At 38.5% G+C, this 16,309-nt stretch overlaps 1 protein-coding gene across 3 annotated transcripts in view; it reads left to right on the top strand.

Annotated features, from left to right (window-relative positions):
• The window catches only part of ptprz1b (protein tyrosine phosphatase receptor type Z1b), an 80,618-nt gene that overhangs the window by 31,327 nt on the left and 32,982 nt on the right, over positions 1–16,309 (top strand). For all 3 annotated transcript variants that reach the window (XM_088072465.1, XM_088072464.1, XM_088072463.1), the window contains exon 3: positions 15,776–15,955. In XM_088072465.1, coding sequence (XP_087928591.1) covers positions 15,776–15,955 — 180 coding nt within the window. The remainder of the gene's footprint in view (positions 1–15,775; positions 15,956–16,309) is intronic.

The raw sequence follows: 16,309 nt of genomic DNA, 5'->3' as shown, positions 1-16,309 counted from the left end.
TAGCATCTTAATAGGCTAAGAGATGCACCAATCAGTCGGCTGGTGACTGGCATAGCCAGATCAGTGTCGCTGCAGCCCATTTTAAAAAGTTACACCTCATTCCCATGTGTGCTGCACATGGTTTGAAGCAACTGTGTTAAGCTAGCTAGCAGTCAGGAGTACACCATCCAAATCTGTACTAATCATGGAGTTGAAAAGCAGCAAAGCTTATGCTAATTTTTTCATGTAAGATGCTAAAAGACTTAGCTTCTTAGACTGATCAGTATAACTTAATAAAAACACAAATATTGTTGGTCCTTCCCAATGTGTTAGTTATCAGATCAGTCAAGATAACTAGCAAATATGATGATATTAAGCGAAGACAATTCAGATAGAAAAAGCTATGCTACCCATTTCAGTTAAGTGATTGAAGAATGCTAAAGCGATTAGCGCCGACATATGGGAAGTATATTTATATAAAAACACAGAATTGGATGGTATGACCTAGTTTGCTAGTAAGTAAAGTTAGCTGCCTTACCATTTACAGTTAGAAGTGGTGGTTTACACCACAGCAGCAAAATGTTTTTTATGCGAGTGATTGAAAGAAAAATAAATCGTAACGTTACTTTAGCTTTTTTTCACTCAGATATCTGTAGATGTTTAATAAGACACTCATCTTTAATATCATATTTGCATTTTTACTATTTCAAGCCAAATTTTCAGTGGGTTTTAAGAAAAGCCCTAAATATGTCTGTGTATACTGTCAGTTATAACTCTTAGAAAGAAATAAAAATTAGAAATCGACAAAATTTGAATCAGTAGGCCAGACTTATGAAAAAAATCAGAAATATTACAAAAATATATTTTTCAGAAAACATTCTACATCAATATTTGTTTTTTTCTTGTAACAATAAAACACAAGCTAAATAAAATAAGGTCTGTTCACTTGGAAATCCACAGGAACTTTATACACGACCCAAACTTGACTGTTCAACCATCATTCAGTGGCAGGAAGTTTCATTTTGAAAGCCCCAAAGATCAAGTTGCCCTCTGCTTGCCTCCCAAAAACACAGATATTTCCTAAAACAGACAGCACAAGGGACAGCTCCATCAGCCTGGTAAATGTCAGCCCAAATATCACATGAATTGAAGGAATTATGTGTTAACACCTCCCGTGAGACGGCCTTGATCTGCCTTGGACCATATGGTTAGATGGCATCAGCTACCTCTGCACAAAGCCTCACGCTGGGCTAAGCCGTGGTCCAACAGAAACAAAGAGTGGACACAGACAGACCGTAATGGTCCCAGAGGGAGAGATTAGCTTCTTAATGGTCGGGGGCCGATCAGGAGGAGCGATCAGGCTCAACAGGTCATCAGTGGGTTAAATGCACAGCTATTAAACTTATTAACCTGCACTGCAAATGGATTACATCTGAAGCACATAATGCAGGCAAAAAATATAAAGTCCAAGTAGCCCTGTCATGGTGGACACACCATTTCCCACCATCACCAAGAATAAAACCGCCTCATTCTTTCGAACCATTAATTGACCGACCAGTTTGAACTTCCTCTAGCATGACTGCAAATTGGATTCAGTTAATGTTTCTAATAATAAGCATAAATGAGTTTTTAGCTGTGACTGTTTCTCAGAAATAAGTGTTGATGTCTTGTAGGGACATTTTGAGCAGCCAGTAACAGATTTTTTCTTGGAAGAGAAATTTCGATGCTGTTCTCTGGAGTCTTGAAACGTCCAGTGTTTGGATCTTTTCAGCCCCATCTCTCAACTGCTTCACAGGGAAGCTTTCAGAGAAGCACGGTTAATGACACTCGGTCACTCCAATACGTGATGTTGTGAGTTGCAGAGCCAGCATTCGCTTCATGATAAACACTGTATTTTTTTTATAGTTCAGTTTTCTTCTCTTTACCAGAAATTCTTGAACAGCAAATGAAAAGTGCATACTTAGTTAGCTAACTAGTGACTCCACTAATTCTGCGATTAGCTGCTAACTGTCCCGGTGGTGGAATGAGTTTCTAAGGAAACATTATGTCCTGTCTCCAGTCTCCCCCCAGTGAGTGAGCAGCTTCATTTTGACCGCAACACCCCTTTAGCAGTGTTAATTTTGTTAGCACCACTACTCATGCTGACACCGCTAATGGTTCTAACAGGACTAGCAGTGATAATACAGTCAACAATGTTAAATAAGAAGGGTTTTACAGCTCAAAATTGAGCTGCTTTCTCATCGGTGCGAGCTTGGGGGGAGATTAGTGGGTGGGCACACTGTTTCCACAGCAACACTGTTGGGTTGGAATGTCTTTCAGTAATCACCAAATAAGGACCTCCACTAGCTAGTTCCTACCAGATCCAAGTGGTGCACAGTGCAGGTAACTAAAGAGTAGCAAAAATCAACTTGCAGATCAACATTTTCAACTGGTAAAAAATAATCTCGGCAGTTAACCAGTTAATGGTTAACCATTGACATCCCTGCAGCTAACATTAAAACAACTTAAAACCAAACAACGGAAGAAATCATATTGTCCAGGTTTCCTCAAAACATCCACATTCTTGGAAATTGAGTAAAATACAAAATATGTTAGTTAATAAAATTGATAATGAAATGCAAAACCCCAATCAGAATCAAATTATTGCAGCATTACTAATTTGTTGAATCACAACAAATATAAACACATCAACTTCTAAATTGCTTTTCATGGGTCTGATAATCCAGCAAAATATACTCTGCACACAGGGTTTAATATGCAACGTGCTCATGAGACATGTTTTTAATGGACTTATATCAATGCCATGACTCAAGCTTGATTCACACACACGCAACCAGTGCAGCTGTGAGATTTTGTTTATCCGACTTGTTCCTACTCATATTTGTCAAAGCAGCATGAATATCAATAGATGCACATGTATTTTCATCTTGCAGATTGTTTTCTCTCCCTCTGTCAAATCTTTACAATCAATTCTCTGGCACATACACCCTGTTTGACAAAGTGTAATAGGTTTTTTGGTGTGATACACTGAAATGGTCATGAATGATGAAAAGCCTGTCTGCAATAGAAATGAAGTGGAGACGCCCTTTCTTTTTCCCTCCTTGTCTTCTTCGCTTACATTTGTAATCTTGCTTTGCGTGTCTTCATCATTCTTTCTTTCGCTGATTCTTTCTTTCGAACTCCATACCTCTTATTTTCCTCTCTGTTGGGTTTTGAAGTTCATCATCACAACTGAAGGCGACTCAGTGGCAGTTCATTTGATTGCTGTAACTGTTGCGATGTGTGCATGTGTGTGCGTACACAATCTTGTTTTTCTGACCGGCTCTGTTTCTTGCCTTGTGCTGTGCACCGAGCCGTGAGTAAAAGCATTAACATGTGAAAGAGGTGCACTTCATTGTGAGGCACTGTGCACAGCTTTTTAGTTGGGTCAGAAGTAGAGGGAGGGGGGGGACAAAAGGAAATAAAAGAAAGTGGGGGGCATGAGAGTAAGAGAGTGAGTAACCAAGAGGAGAGCTGAAGAAAAAGAACTTAACTGAATGAAAAAGAGACGCAAAGGAGTTTAAAATTAGGCTACATAAAAAATCACAATACACCTTTAAAAAGCATTTACAAACCAAGGTTGTTTGGTTTATTTTTATAGAGGAATTTCCAAGTAAAACGCAACTACATTCAGAGGTTTTCTTTTTTTTAAGATGACTTCAAGCATTTTGCTTTACAACTAGCCAGTTAGTTCTGTTTTGTCATCCACGCTGGGTTATAGTATGTCTTAGCAAATAATCATTATCCAAATTAGAGATAATCAGCCTTATAGGCACAAAAAATAAAAGTGTGAGTACTCTGTAATCAAGTAAAACAAAAATATAGGAATTTCAAATGACATTTTCTCCATATTAAACAATGACATGGGCTAACAAAGACAAGTCCAAATTAGTATTTGTGAACATTCTCTCAGTTATGCAGCTTGTCTTTTTGCTTCACAATGTGGATGCTGGAGCAGACTGCATGTTGAGTGTTGATGAAAAACACACAACACTTCTCCTGTCTCTTGTCTTCCTTTTTTATCACACAAACGTCTGTCCATTATCAGTTTCAGTTCCTTCCAAGCTTCACTCAGATTAGAAACTCTCGTATGCATATTGTGGTAGTGCATAAAGTTAATTTGCACAATGGAAACCAGTTCAAGATCTACTAGTTGAGGTTGGCTCATGCCATTTTTTAAACATATGATTGCATGGAATGTGTTAACTGATTTTTTGGGCCACATGGGGGCAGCACAACAGGAACAACATGTTTTTTTAAAGTTGTTTTGAGAGTGAATATGCAGGCACAGAGCGTTGTCTGAGTTGTCTGGATAGGGTTCTCAAAAATGGAAGTGGCTGAGCTAGTGGCCAGCTAACGGTGCTAACTGAAACCAGCAATGTGGTTGGTCCACACAGTGCAAAGCAGCGTCGATGACTTAGCCAGTTGGGTACATGCATGCAATAAGATGCACGTACAGCAAGAGCAGCTTACCATTATATTATAAATATATTATAAAAATAGCAGTTGTCTGCTATATTAATGTTCTGAATGTCATATACAAAACATTTAATCTCTGTTTTGGTCTCCACCAACTCCTTTACATGCTAATACTCTACTATGTTTATTAGCTAGTTCCTAAGTTCATTTGTTTGCCATTTAGTGTGAGTTGGGAGAAAAAAGTGCCTTTAGCTGCACTTTTTTTTTTTTTTGCCGAAAACAGTTGCCTGTTATGTTACAACTTAATATGATAAGTGAGAGTGAACCAAAACAGTAAAATCGTGGGCTGTTACCAAAACAATGAGCCGCAACACTAACACACTCTGTAAAGCTAAAGAGAACTGCAGAGTTTGGTGAAATTCCTCTGTTGGTTTGTCAGTACAAGCGACTTCTCTCATGTTATTCAGTCACTTCATTCATTGTCAATATAAAAACAAATTACAGCAGCTTTAAAAAGACTTTTTGAGTCTTTTAATAAGATTGCGCTTGATGTAGATTTTAAATCATATTAAACATAATGCCAGAATGTTTACACTTGCTTATAATCTATCTAGTTGAGACAGAGAGGGATTTCTGTTTGTAAATGTAATCATTCATGCTTGTGCCTGCATGGTTTCTTGATTGTAGTTCTTAACTCAGTGTAAATTCAATTCTTGGTGGCCTTAAAAGGTACTTAAAAGTATTAACATAAAACCTGCAGGTACTCTGTGTACTCTGTGTTTCCCTGCTCCTCCTCCTTCATGTTGTTCCCGTCATTCCCCTCTGCTTTGTCTCCAAGGGGTGCCTGGGATCCTCCAGCCTGGAAGACACCCCCCAGGGCCCCATCTGTTGTGTGTGTACGTGTGCATGTGCGTGTACAGTACGTGTTTGTGTGTCACCCTGCGCTCTGAAAACACAGTTTCCCTTTCCAGGCAACGCAATGGTAGGCAATACATTTTTTCAAAGGATACTTTTCAAATATCACAACAAAACTACAAATTCTTATAACAATACAGTGATCCTGCTACTACTTTCTTTTATATGATGCATATAAACTATGAGAACAGCTAAAACGTCATATTAGAGCCTGCATGATTGTATTTTATCATTGGAGCATCAATGATAGATAAAAAAAAACCCCAGAATGTTCAAGAATCAAAATGTTAAAGTCATTTCTGATCAAGTTGAGTATTTTTTTGTATTTTTTTTTTTTTTTTTTGCTGTTCCTCTGTTGCGGTGTCTCTGCCCTCTTCTCCTCTCTGTGTCTGTCTCGTCTCTCTTCTTGATCCAACCATGTCTTACCCAGGAGCGATGCAAGCTTCAGTACTCCCTTGGTGCTTTGTCTGGGGAATACGAACACACACACACACACACACACACACACACACACACACACACACACACACACACACACACACACACACACACACACACACACACACACACACACACACACACATGGAGATTTCACATGAGAACACATCTTTCCGTCCACATATGTTCACGATATTATGTCCTTGAACCATTTCTCCATGTTCTAAATGATCTGATTAGAGAGACGAGTGTGTTCACATTAAGAATCTGATCACACACTAGGTTAAATCTTGCATTAGTTTCCAAGAAAACATCATGTATCTCCCCTTCATTAGTACATCATATTAAGGATCAGAGTAGCGTGAGAGGCTGCGTGATGACTTCATTTTACCAAATCCCAGAAGAGTTTTTCATGTAAAATTTTTACTCATCATGGCAATGCTAATTTTGGATCAGTGTGCAGTTGTGACCAGTTTATATTCAGCTTACATTCATGCATTTGTTGGTATGTAAACATCAAGTGTAACTGTCACCTCTGTTTTAAAAAATGTGTCCATACCAACATTAGTCCCACATAGGGCTGTTGTTCTTTGCCTGTCCACTGTTAAAAGCCCATTTGCAACAAGCACTGTCAGAAAACACTGCTGAAAGAAACTGCTTTCTTAATTTTTTTTTTTTTGTTTGTTTGTTTTTATTGGTTTAAACAACCAAGTCTGTTTGTTTTGGCAAGTAAGAGACCTCTACGGATAATTTGGCTCCTGGTAAAAACCTCTTGAACAACAAATACTGAAGGAATTCTAACAGGGATAAAGTTTCAGCTGGTTGCAATCTGCAATCCTCACTAAATCACACTTCACTTTAAAGCTGCACTTATCGACTCCACAGTTTCCTCAGCTTTATAGTAATTTTACATCTTTCAGCTGGTTGTTTTGGTTCTACAGCCCACTACTTAACTCTTTGAAAGCTGGGCAAATTGACTTGATTTCTCTCAAAACAACATGAGAAGAAGGAAATGAAGAAGAAATGGCTCAGAAATTAGCAAGAAATTAGTAATAAAAGGTAAATAAATAAAATGAAAATACAAGATAATTACTTGAAAATTAGCACAAAGAAACAAAAAACAAATAAGTTTTTAAAAATAAAAAACAAGGAAATGCCCTGAAAAAAACTGCTTAAAAATTCAGTAATTTTAAAACAAATGAATGTAATTCTGTGAAGTTATTTAAAATGTATAATTATTATTATTAGAAATATAATTCTCTGGAAATGTTTCCTTAGCAATTAAAAAGATATTTTTTCCACTTCTACTTATTTCTTGCAATTTGTGGGACGTTTCTCAATAAGTTGCGCATTGCATTTTTTCCCAAGAAGAAATGACCCTAAAATTAGCAAGAAGTAAAATGTTTTGGTTCACTGTCATCGTTCTCATGATCTTTGGTTCCACCAACAGCAGGCCACTGTTTTAGCAGTTTAGCTCTGATAAACCCACTGTATGCTGGCTATCCTGCAAACAGCAGGCAGACAAAATTAGAGAGCCAAACATTAGCCAGTCTTCATCCTGTAGTCGTAATACAATGTGGTTTTTATGACTGCATATTGCTGGTTATCTGTTAGAAGCCCTTAACCCGAATTTTAATCCGTGTAAGTATGCATTATCATTACTTTATTGTTTTTATTATCCCAGTGTTAATTAGAGGGCTTTAGTGTCCCCGAGGGTCTAAGCTGTTGGAGGGGCTTTTACAGTATGACAAGAGAAACCTTGATCCCTCTTTTTTGAGTGTCTCTCTCCCAGCTCGCTGTTCGTCTTCTCTCATTCCATGTATGCTTTGTCTCTTTTTCTGTGCACATGCATGTTTTCATCACCCACTATGTTCTCAACTGCTCTCTTAGTCACCAAACACTGGCTTCTCTTCTGCTCCAGTTGTTGCTCAGCCTGTGCTGCTGCTCCCGGAGCCTTGTGGGAGACATGAGGTAATGATGCAGAGGTGTGTTCCCTGATTCACAAGCACGCACTCTCCTTCCTCACATTTTCTGTCCCTGTTCCTTGCCTGCACCAGCATGTGGCTGGGTTAATGAGTCCAGTGGCTGTAATGTCAGTATTTTGGCGACCCAATACGGCCATGAGAGGCGACTGTATGATTTCAGAATCCAAATTGAGTAAACTTGGCGATGTTCAGCAAGTGTAATTTGACATCCATGACTGTCGCAGGTTAGACAAAAACAAACATGTACTCATTGGCAGAAGTAATCTCACTGGGTAATGGGTGGAGTCAAAGGACCACACGTTTTTTAAGTTAAGTTTTTATTTACTAGTTACCAGTCACGGTGTATGTTCATATAAACAGTAGATCAGTTCAGAATGCCACTCTGCCATTGTTTAATATTTAACTTAGTGACTCCATGCAGAGTCTTGTCCCGGTCGCCTCTCGCTCCAGAGACCTTTTCATATTCACACGTCTAGACGGAGCCGTCAGAGATCACACGAAGAGCATACGGTGACTGTGATTCATACCCCGAGTTTTTCTTCTTCTTCTTTTTGAATAATCTGACAGGTCTGATTGTCAGATAGGTTGGCTGCTGATGTGCGTGGCAGTCCATCATTAACATAAGCTATCGCTGGATGAGCGAGCGTCTGTGTGTGTGTGTGTGTGTGTGTGTGTGTGTGTGTGTGTGTGTGTGTTTGTGTGTGTGTGTGTGTGTGTGTGTGTGTGTGTGTGTGTGTGTGTGTGTAGTCTTTTCTCTGCCATTCATAATAGATTCATTTAGTGGCTCAGATCTTGTCAGCCTCAGGCTCACTCCTTTATGTCAGTCAGTCAATGTGTGCGAGTGTGTGTGTGTGTCTGTGTGTGTATGAATCCATGAATGCATTCATAGACATTGATTCTGCAGAATAAAAATGACTGAGGTCTCGTCTCACACAAAGGAACAGTTCTTATGTCTCTGCTCAGCTTTCTGCTGTGTTGTAATCAAAGAGTTTTCCTGCAGATTGAGATCCTGATTGGAACTCATGACACCAGCTAAGACAGAACAATTCCTCTTTAAAAGTAAATCCACCATTAAGTATTGAGGTGTCAGAGAATAGTGTGATTCGTACCGTCCAAAACTATTTCAAAAAACATTTTGCGGACAATGTTGCTTCACAAACAGAAATGCTTGATCATTATTTGTCAAACTTATGCAGTGCCTGTCAAACGTGCCTGCTTGGCCTCCAGTATTGCTACTTGGAAAAGACATAATTTCGGATATTGCAATCTCAGGCAATATCTAGTCTCATGTCACCATGTCGATAAAATATTGATTTATTTTCCAGCCCTAACATCTACAATCACATTGTTGCGTCCCTGTAGAGTTTAAGGGTCACTTACAAGCAACTAGTTATTTGGCACCATTTTTATAGTTTGCTAAATGTAACATGTCTCTGTCTCTTTTTTCATCTGTTTTCTGAATGAACTGTAGCAAACGGCGGAGCGCAAGTTGTATCCAGCATGCTGTTCAGTGGTGTAACAGTTAATAGGCTCTCAATATGCTATGCAATGTGTACATAATGCACTATAAATATGTCCTGCAAATTTGCATTTTCTTGGATAGCGAAGGCATGACCTATCCTACTCTTTCTCTGATTGGCTAGTACTTGCTACCTTTGTTGGTAGGATTGGTTAGGTCCTACCAAGGACTGACATCGGTGAGGGTAAGAATGTCAGGGTAAGCAAATCAGAGGCAGAGAAAGGCAGTGTAGGGCAGTTCACATCTTCACTATCCTAGGAAACACAAAATCATTTCCCATAGATCTCAAGAGCTCACATTCAATGCTTGCACTTCCTTGGGTCCTCAACAGTATACCCACAAAGTGTGAACTTGATTAGATGAACGGTTTTTGAACAACTTTTATTTCAGGTAGATTACTTGTGGTCACTTGCATCTCAGCCACTCTTATCTCATCAGTCTAGCGGTCCCTCAAAAGTCTCCTAAATGTGACCTGTAGTGTAGTTTGTAGTGGTGACATTGAAGTCGTGCGACCGCGATATAGTTTGTGTATAGCCTAACAATAGCTTGTTCCTTCTGGTGATTTAATTTACGCTTCAAAACACACAAAATTGGTGTTCATCTGCGAAGATTATCACGCCGAACAAAACGTGTAAGTCTTATAAACTTGTGTTCATCACAGTTTATTTTTGGCGATTACTGAAAATACCATTAAAAAATCCCATAAGGTTTTTGACGAGGAACCAGTGCGATGCTAACTTCCTTGGCCTACAAAAATACGTCATCCCTTCACCACTCTATAGTAATTAAACTAATTAGTGCTGTATTAATACAGTATGGCGGTTCATCTCTTTGTGCCCTTTTTATGTCATTATAAACTGAACTTTTTTTTTTAGTTTTGAGCTGTAGGAATTTCTCATTTAATGTACAAACTGACAGATCAAAAAAATAATTGCTTGATTAATAGACAGTGCAAATAATCAGTTGCTCTTATCTAAATTATTAAAATGCTCCATCTAGAACCTTTAAGGCATGCATGAAATGAGTTTAGACTATTCAGCTGTGTTTGTTCTGCCAGCCAGACAGTAATGCAGATTCAGAAGCACCACTGTGGGGTTAAACTACACCAGCAGCCGTTTTTTGCTTTTAATATTTGATATATATTCAGCTATTTTTGCCAGCAGTGATGCAAACAGGAGCAGACAGTCCCCAAAAAAGTCAAACCCTACATTATTCAATTTAATAATCCTGCATGTTTTCTGAACAGTTAGCTCGCTCAGCAGTGCAGAACCTTTTCACAGAGGGTGAAATCAGCTCCCTCTGTGTGTGTGTGTGTGTGTGTGTGTGTGTGTGTGTGTGTGTGTGTGTGTTTGTGTTTGTGTTTGTGTTTGTGAGCATGTGTGTGCCATCCAAGGGAGCCTAATTGGTGTAAGCGTAGGCAGGAAGAGAGAGACAGTGAGCACACGCACATGTTTGTGTGTGTCTGTGTGCCCTTTGTACATTTGCATGAAACACATCTGTACCGTACATCAGTTTGTGTACACACACGCACGCGCACACACACACACACACACACAGACTTTCACTCTCCTTGTTGTGTCTCTTTTCTGTCTTCTCTTTTTCCTTTTGTCCTCCCTGTCTTTTCTCGTATACCATTTTTCATTGATTTACTTTTCTTTCCCCTCTTGTATCTTCTCTTCAGTCTTTCTTTATCACCTCCTCTCCGCTCGCCTCTGCACTCTTCCCTTTGTGTCCTCTGCTGCTGTGTCTCCTTTCTTCTCCTTTGTCCTCTGCACGCACCCCTGCTCTCACGTCTCACCTCTCCTCCCTCGAGAATGAGGGGTGAGCTGAAATGATCAGGGTGTTGTGGTAAAAAGAGCAGCAGCAGGTGCAAATGGTTTCTGTCTTGACCATTTTAACAGCTGACTGCTCTTTGAGCTGCTGCAATGCACAAAGTTTCTTCAGAAAGTTTACAGACATCTTGACTCTGTTTTATGCCCGCGTCCTGGTGATAGCTGTGGCTGGAGGCGTTAAGTTTTTTTAGGTTGTCTGCATATTCATAAATCTGTCTATCCCATCCTAGTGTATGAGATATCTCAACAACACCTTGAGTGATTTTTTTTAGAAATTGACACAAACATCCACTTGGACTTAAGAATGAACTGATTTAAGTTTGGTGGTCAAAGGCCAAGGTCACTGTGACCTTACAAAACATGTTTTGGCAATAACTCAAGAATTCATATGCTAATTATTACAAAATTTCACACAGATGTCTAATAGGATAATGATGAAGTGATGGCATTTAATATCCAAAAAGTCAAAGGTCAGCTTCACTGTGGTGTGCAAAACACTTTTCAGGCCGTTATTCAACATCATAACTCAGGAACAGAGGCGTGCTCTTACAACCACCAGGCGGTAATTCTAGTTTGTCTTTTGCAATTCAGAGATTAAAAAAATGAATTAAATTTTAAACAAATGATGTAAAAAAAGATTTCACCTTGACAACTATACAGAGGAGCATGAATAAAATCCCAGGCGGCTGAGATTCTTCCTGTTAAACTTTGTATTTTATGGTTTTGTGCTGTATTTATTCTGTTTGTTTGGAATTGTTTTAACATTCAGATCCAGAGTGAGAAAGAGAAGGGAGGGAGAAAGGACAAAAGCGAGGAGAAAAACAAAATATAATGATGATTATAATTTCTGGTGAAAATTGCAGACTCTGCTTTAAAAGTCTCCCATGTGGATTTGACAACAATAGGTACACTGGCAGCATCAGCAGACTTTATTCTGGGAAATCCAGTGAAAAAAAGCAAATGGAACTCCGCGATATGAAATGCAATTTCCATATTTAATCATCTAATTTTTACTTCTTGACTGAATGCGAGTGTGTGTTTGTGTGTGTGTGTGTGTGTGTGTGTTTATGGATTTAAATGAAGACAGGAAAGTCTAGCTTTAGGCGGTGTATTTTATTTTATTTTTTTTCCTTTCTCCAACTTGTCAGCTACTTGTTGCCATGGTAGCGTAATGTCAGAAGAGTAACTCAGTGTGTTTGTTTGTGTCATAGACTGTACAAGGTTTGTGTGTATGTGTTATGATGCTGACAGATGCTGCTGCAGGGGCCAGATGCGGTCACTGACAACCCTCAGTCATTTCCCCCGGCACACATACAGTAACAGCACTCATAAAATGCAGTATATAGGTCAAATAGTGTGGAATTGTGGAATCTGACAGCAGACAAGCAGCTGACAATGTTACAAATGGTTCTGTATAGGTTCTGACTCTGCAGACATTTCATAACAGGAATCACAGGTCTTACTGTTTTTTACTGTTGGCTAATAGCTACTCAACAATAGCTTCATTTCAGCTGGTTTTGCCATCTTTTCCTCACTCTGTTGTGTCTTCGTGGTCTGTTGTTTGTGTGCAGAATTTTATACAAGATTGCCATAATTTTAATGAAATTCTCGACTAGGTGTATGGTTTTATGGTTTTTATGTGTCTGATGTTTGGGTTTCTGGTTTGCTCAGAAAAAACTTTTGACAACAGTCCTACCGAAGTCTAATATGTGCCCATTTTGGTCTGTAAGCCATAAATTGTGAAAGATTGGTTGCTTGTTGTGTGAATACCATCTAATGGTCAACAATCAGATTTTCAACAAGCTATTATGTTGTAGTTTTGTCAAATACAGAAGGAAATAAACAACTATTGCTCATACACACTTCATAAATGACTAATAAACAACCCCTGTAAATAAAATATGGCTGTATGTTGCTGAACCAGTGAACTTACCCAACATGTTTACCATAATCCTCTAGGCAGAGTGCCCACAGTCATGAAAAACCTGGAAAAGTCATGGCATTTTCTAGTGTATAATGAAATAAAAAGAATAATCTACATGGATAACATTGTATGTGATGTAACATAACTCCAAAATAATTTTCTGTCTGTTGTAATGTAAGTGTAATATATGTTTGTGTGACAATGTTTTTTTTGTGTGTGTTTATTTGTTTTAGTTTTAGTTTTATTTATCTATCACCTACATTTTGACATTTTCTCACTGGGTTCATCTCTCCTTTCATGTATGCCTGGCCAGCTTGAAAAGAGTTTGAATCAGTTTGAATATGATATGACAAAAAACGCCAGACAAGAAACAAAAGGGTTTTTTTTTTTTTTTGGATCCTTGAAAACATGGAAAAGTTTGGAAATTTTGATCATGAAAATGAGTGAGGACCCTGTCTAGGGGTGGGAATCACTAAAGGTCCCATGATACGATATTGTCATATTAATTTAGTCATGATAAAATATTATTGTGATTTTCAACACTTTTTTGCTGAGTATTATAAAGACATTTTATTTTATTACCTTTTTTCAACTAAAAAAATGTCCCAAAAAAAACCTTTTCATTAATAAGATAAGATAATAAAGTTTTAAAGATACAATTTGTCATTTAAATATTTTTATTGCAGCAAAAAGCATCTAGTAGAACTGAAAAAACAATTTGCAATTGGATTAATTCATGTCATGGAAAATCGATGCTTGGTGTCAGTGTATCGATACAGTATTTTCACACAAAATATCACAATATTCTGCTGTATCGATTTTTTTCCCCCTTTACCCCTTTACTCCTCAGGCTATCTCTACAAGTTCAACTGTAGCTGCCAAACTAGGCAACAGTACAACAAACATGTAATTGACTCAGTTGAACACACACACACACACACACACACACACACACACACACACACACACAATGAGGAATGTAAAGCTAGTACCTATTAAGTCATGTGTGACCAGTTACAGTTAAACCATCTGCTCTGACCCCATTAGACCCCATTGTCTTTACTGTGTAACTGGAAACACACACACACAGACAAAGCGATGAAAAAGAATTGTCCAATGATGCATTCCCATTATTCAGTTTGTCTTCACCTTGCACAAATAAAGTAGATATTATGAATCTATTTCCATCTCTAGAAAATGTGGCATTGAGTTACACAAAGCGAACCTTGTGTTTCAAAGTAAAACTCAGCCACAGTGTTTTGTTAAATCTTTTGACCGTGATTTTTATGATGATATGAATTGACTGTTTCTTCAGATATTGAGCAATGAGCATAGCTTTTTATTGCCTTAGTCTTAAAATTAAACCAAATTCTCAATTATTCTGTGTTCTGATGGTTTATACCTTAGATCTTTTCTCAACTATGATCAGATTTCTGAAAATTTATACTTGTTTGTCAGCTTAATAAATGAGTTAAAGCAGAGACTCTCTTGAATATACCTGGAGGACATGACTGAATGTTAGGTGCGGATACATGCATGCACAATAAATGAATACACACACTCATGCAAATGGAAGTAGCTGTTCATGCTTGCACACAGGTATATACTGCTGTTCGGAGTGTGCACAGGTAACTTGGACATATAGATGAATATTTTACACACACATGCGCACACTGCATGTCAATGAATGTGAAGACACTGCACGTATATACTCCAAAAAATAGAATATTTATCAGCATAAGTATACACACATCATGTGAGAAGATGTAAATGCAGATAGTGTGACATGCAGTCATGAATAAACCACACACATACATACACAGCAATTGCACGTCCTTAAATTTAAACACCAATTGTAGATTCAGACATGCACTCATAAATAAAAAATGCACAGCAATTTTGAGGCAGAGCTTGTGATATTTAAGAGCGTTTGTGTTAAATAAATGTGTTCTGAACACTGAAGGAGAAGAGTGTCACTTTGCCTCTTATTTTATCTAATTTGATTGGGTTTTTGTGTTGTATGTTTTCCTTTAAATGTGTGTTTGTCCTGATGCTGTTCGTATACTGTTGCATTATTCATGGGGAAAGCGCAGCCTTGTTAAAACACACACACACACACACACACACACACACGCACACGCACACACACACACACCACATCAATAAGTTTAAACAGAAGTCATGCTGTGCAGCCCCCCTTAAAAAAACAATTCACAAGCAACACAGAATATGAGACATGCACTCATGCAATAACAATGTACACTCACACTCATAGAGGCTAGGATCAAGTGTGACCTGAGGCCAAACAGTCATGTTTCACCTACAGTTTGACCATCTGCCCTCGTTAGAGCTGTGCTTATTGAACAGTTGCCCCACTGATTTCAAACCACAAAACACACTTCTGCATGTATTGCACAGGAATATTAAAGGTGCTATGAGCAGCATTTCGACATCTATAAATCATGACTGCATTTAAGTCATTTTGAGACTCTCTTTGTCTCAGAATTTTATATTTAGAGGAAACTCTAGAAGCAAACAGGATTGCTCTGTTTTTCAAGCTCAACACAGCTGAGCTTCCTGAATTTCTGTTGACAGCAGATGAAAGAGACAGAGATTTTATAACAAGCTTTCAGGGAGTTTGACATTTTCAGATCAGCAGTCCTTGAACATGTTTGCCTCTCTTTACTTATCTGCTACTCTCTCTCTCTCACACACACACATACAGGTGCCCTGAACCAGCGCAATTGGGGTAAGAAGTACCCATCCTGTAACAGTGCCAGACAGTCTCCTGTGGACATTGATGAGACTTTTACCCAAGTAAGGCTTCAGTACCAGAACCTACAGCTAGAAGGCTGGGACAAACTGACGGCAGAGTCCAGCACCATCCACAACAATGGAAAGACTGGTAAACTTCCACTTCTGTTGATGTACCTTTCCTGTAATAGCTCGTTTTTCAAGTTGTCTGTCTCATTTTCAAAAAACACCTAGAGGGAATTTCTTCAAATTTGGCACAAACTTCCACTGTGACTAAACAATGAACAAACTAGATTTTGGTGACCATAGGTCAAAGGCAAAGGTCACTGTGACCTCGTCTTTCTTATTCTTATGAATATGATATCTCAAGCACACTTTGAGGGAATTTCGTCAGATTTGGCACAAACGTCTGCTTGGACTGAGAAATGAATTGATTAACATTTGGTTGTCACAGATGAGGGTCACTGTGACCTTAAGTTTATTCCATAATTGTTAACCTGTTATC

The sequence above is a fragment of the Plectropomus leopardus genome, chromosome 22, assembly GCF_026936395.1.
Source record: "Plectropomus leopardus strain MGB_pleo_1.0 chromosome 22, ASM2693639v1, whole genome shotgun sequence".
Classification (NCBI taxonomy): domain Eukaryota; kingdom Metazoa; phylum Chordata; class Actinopteri; order Perciformes; family Serranidae; genus Plectropomus; species Plectropomus leopardus.
This window is presented reverse-complemented; position numbering and strand designations above follow the sequence as displayed.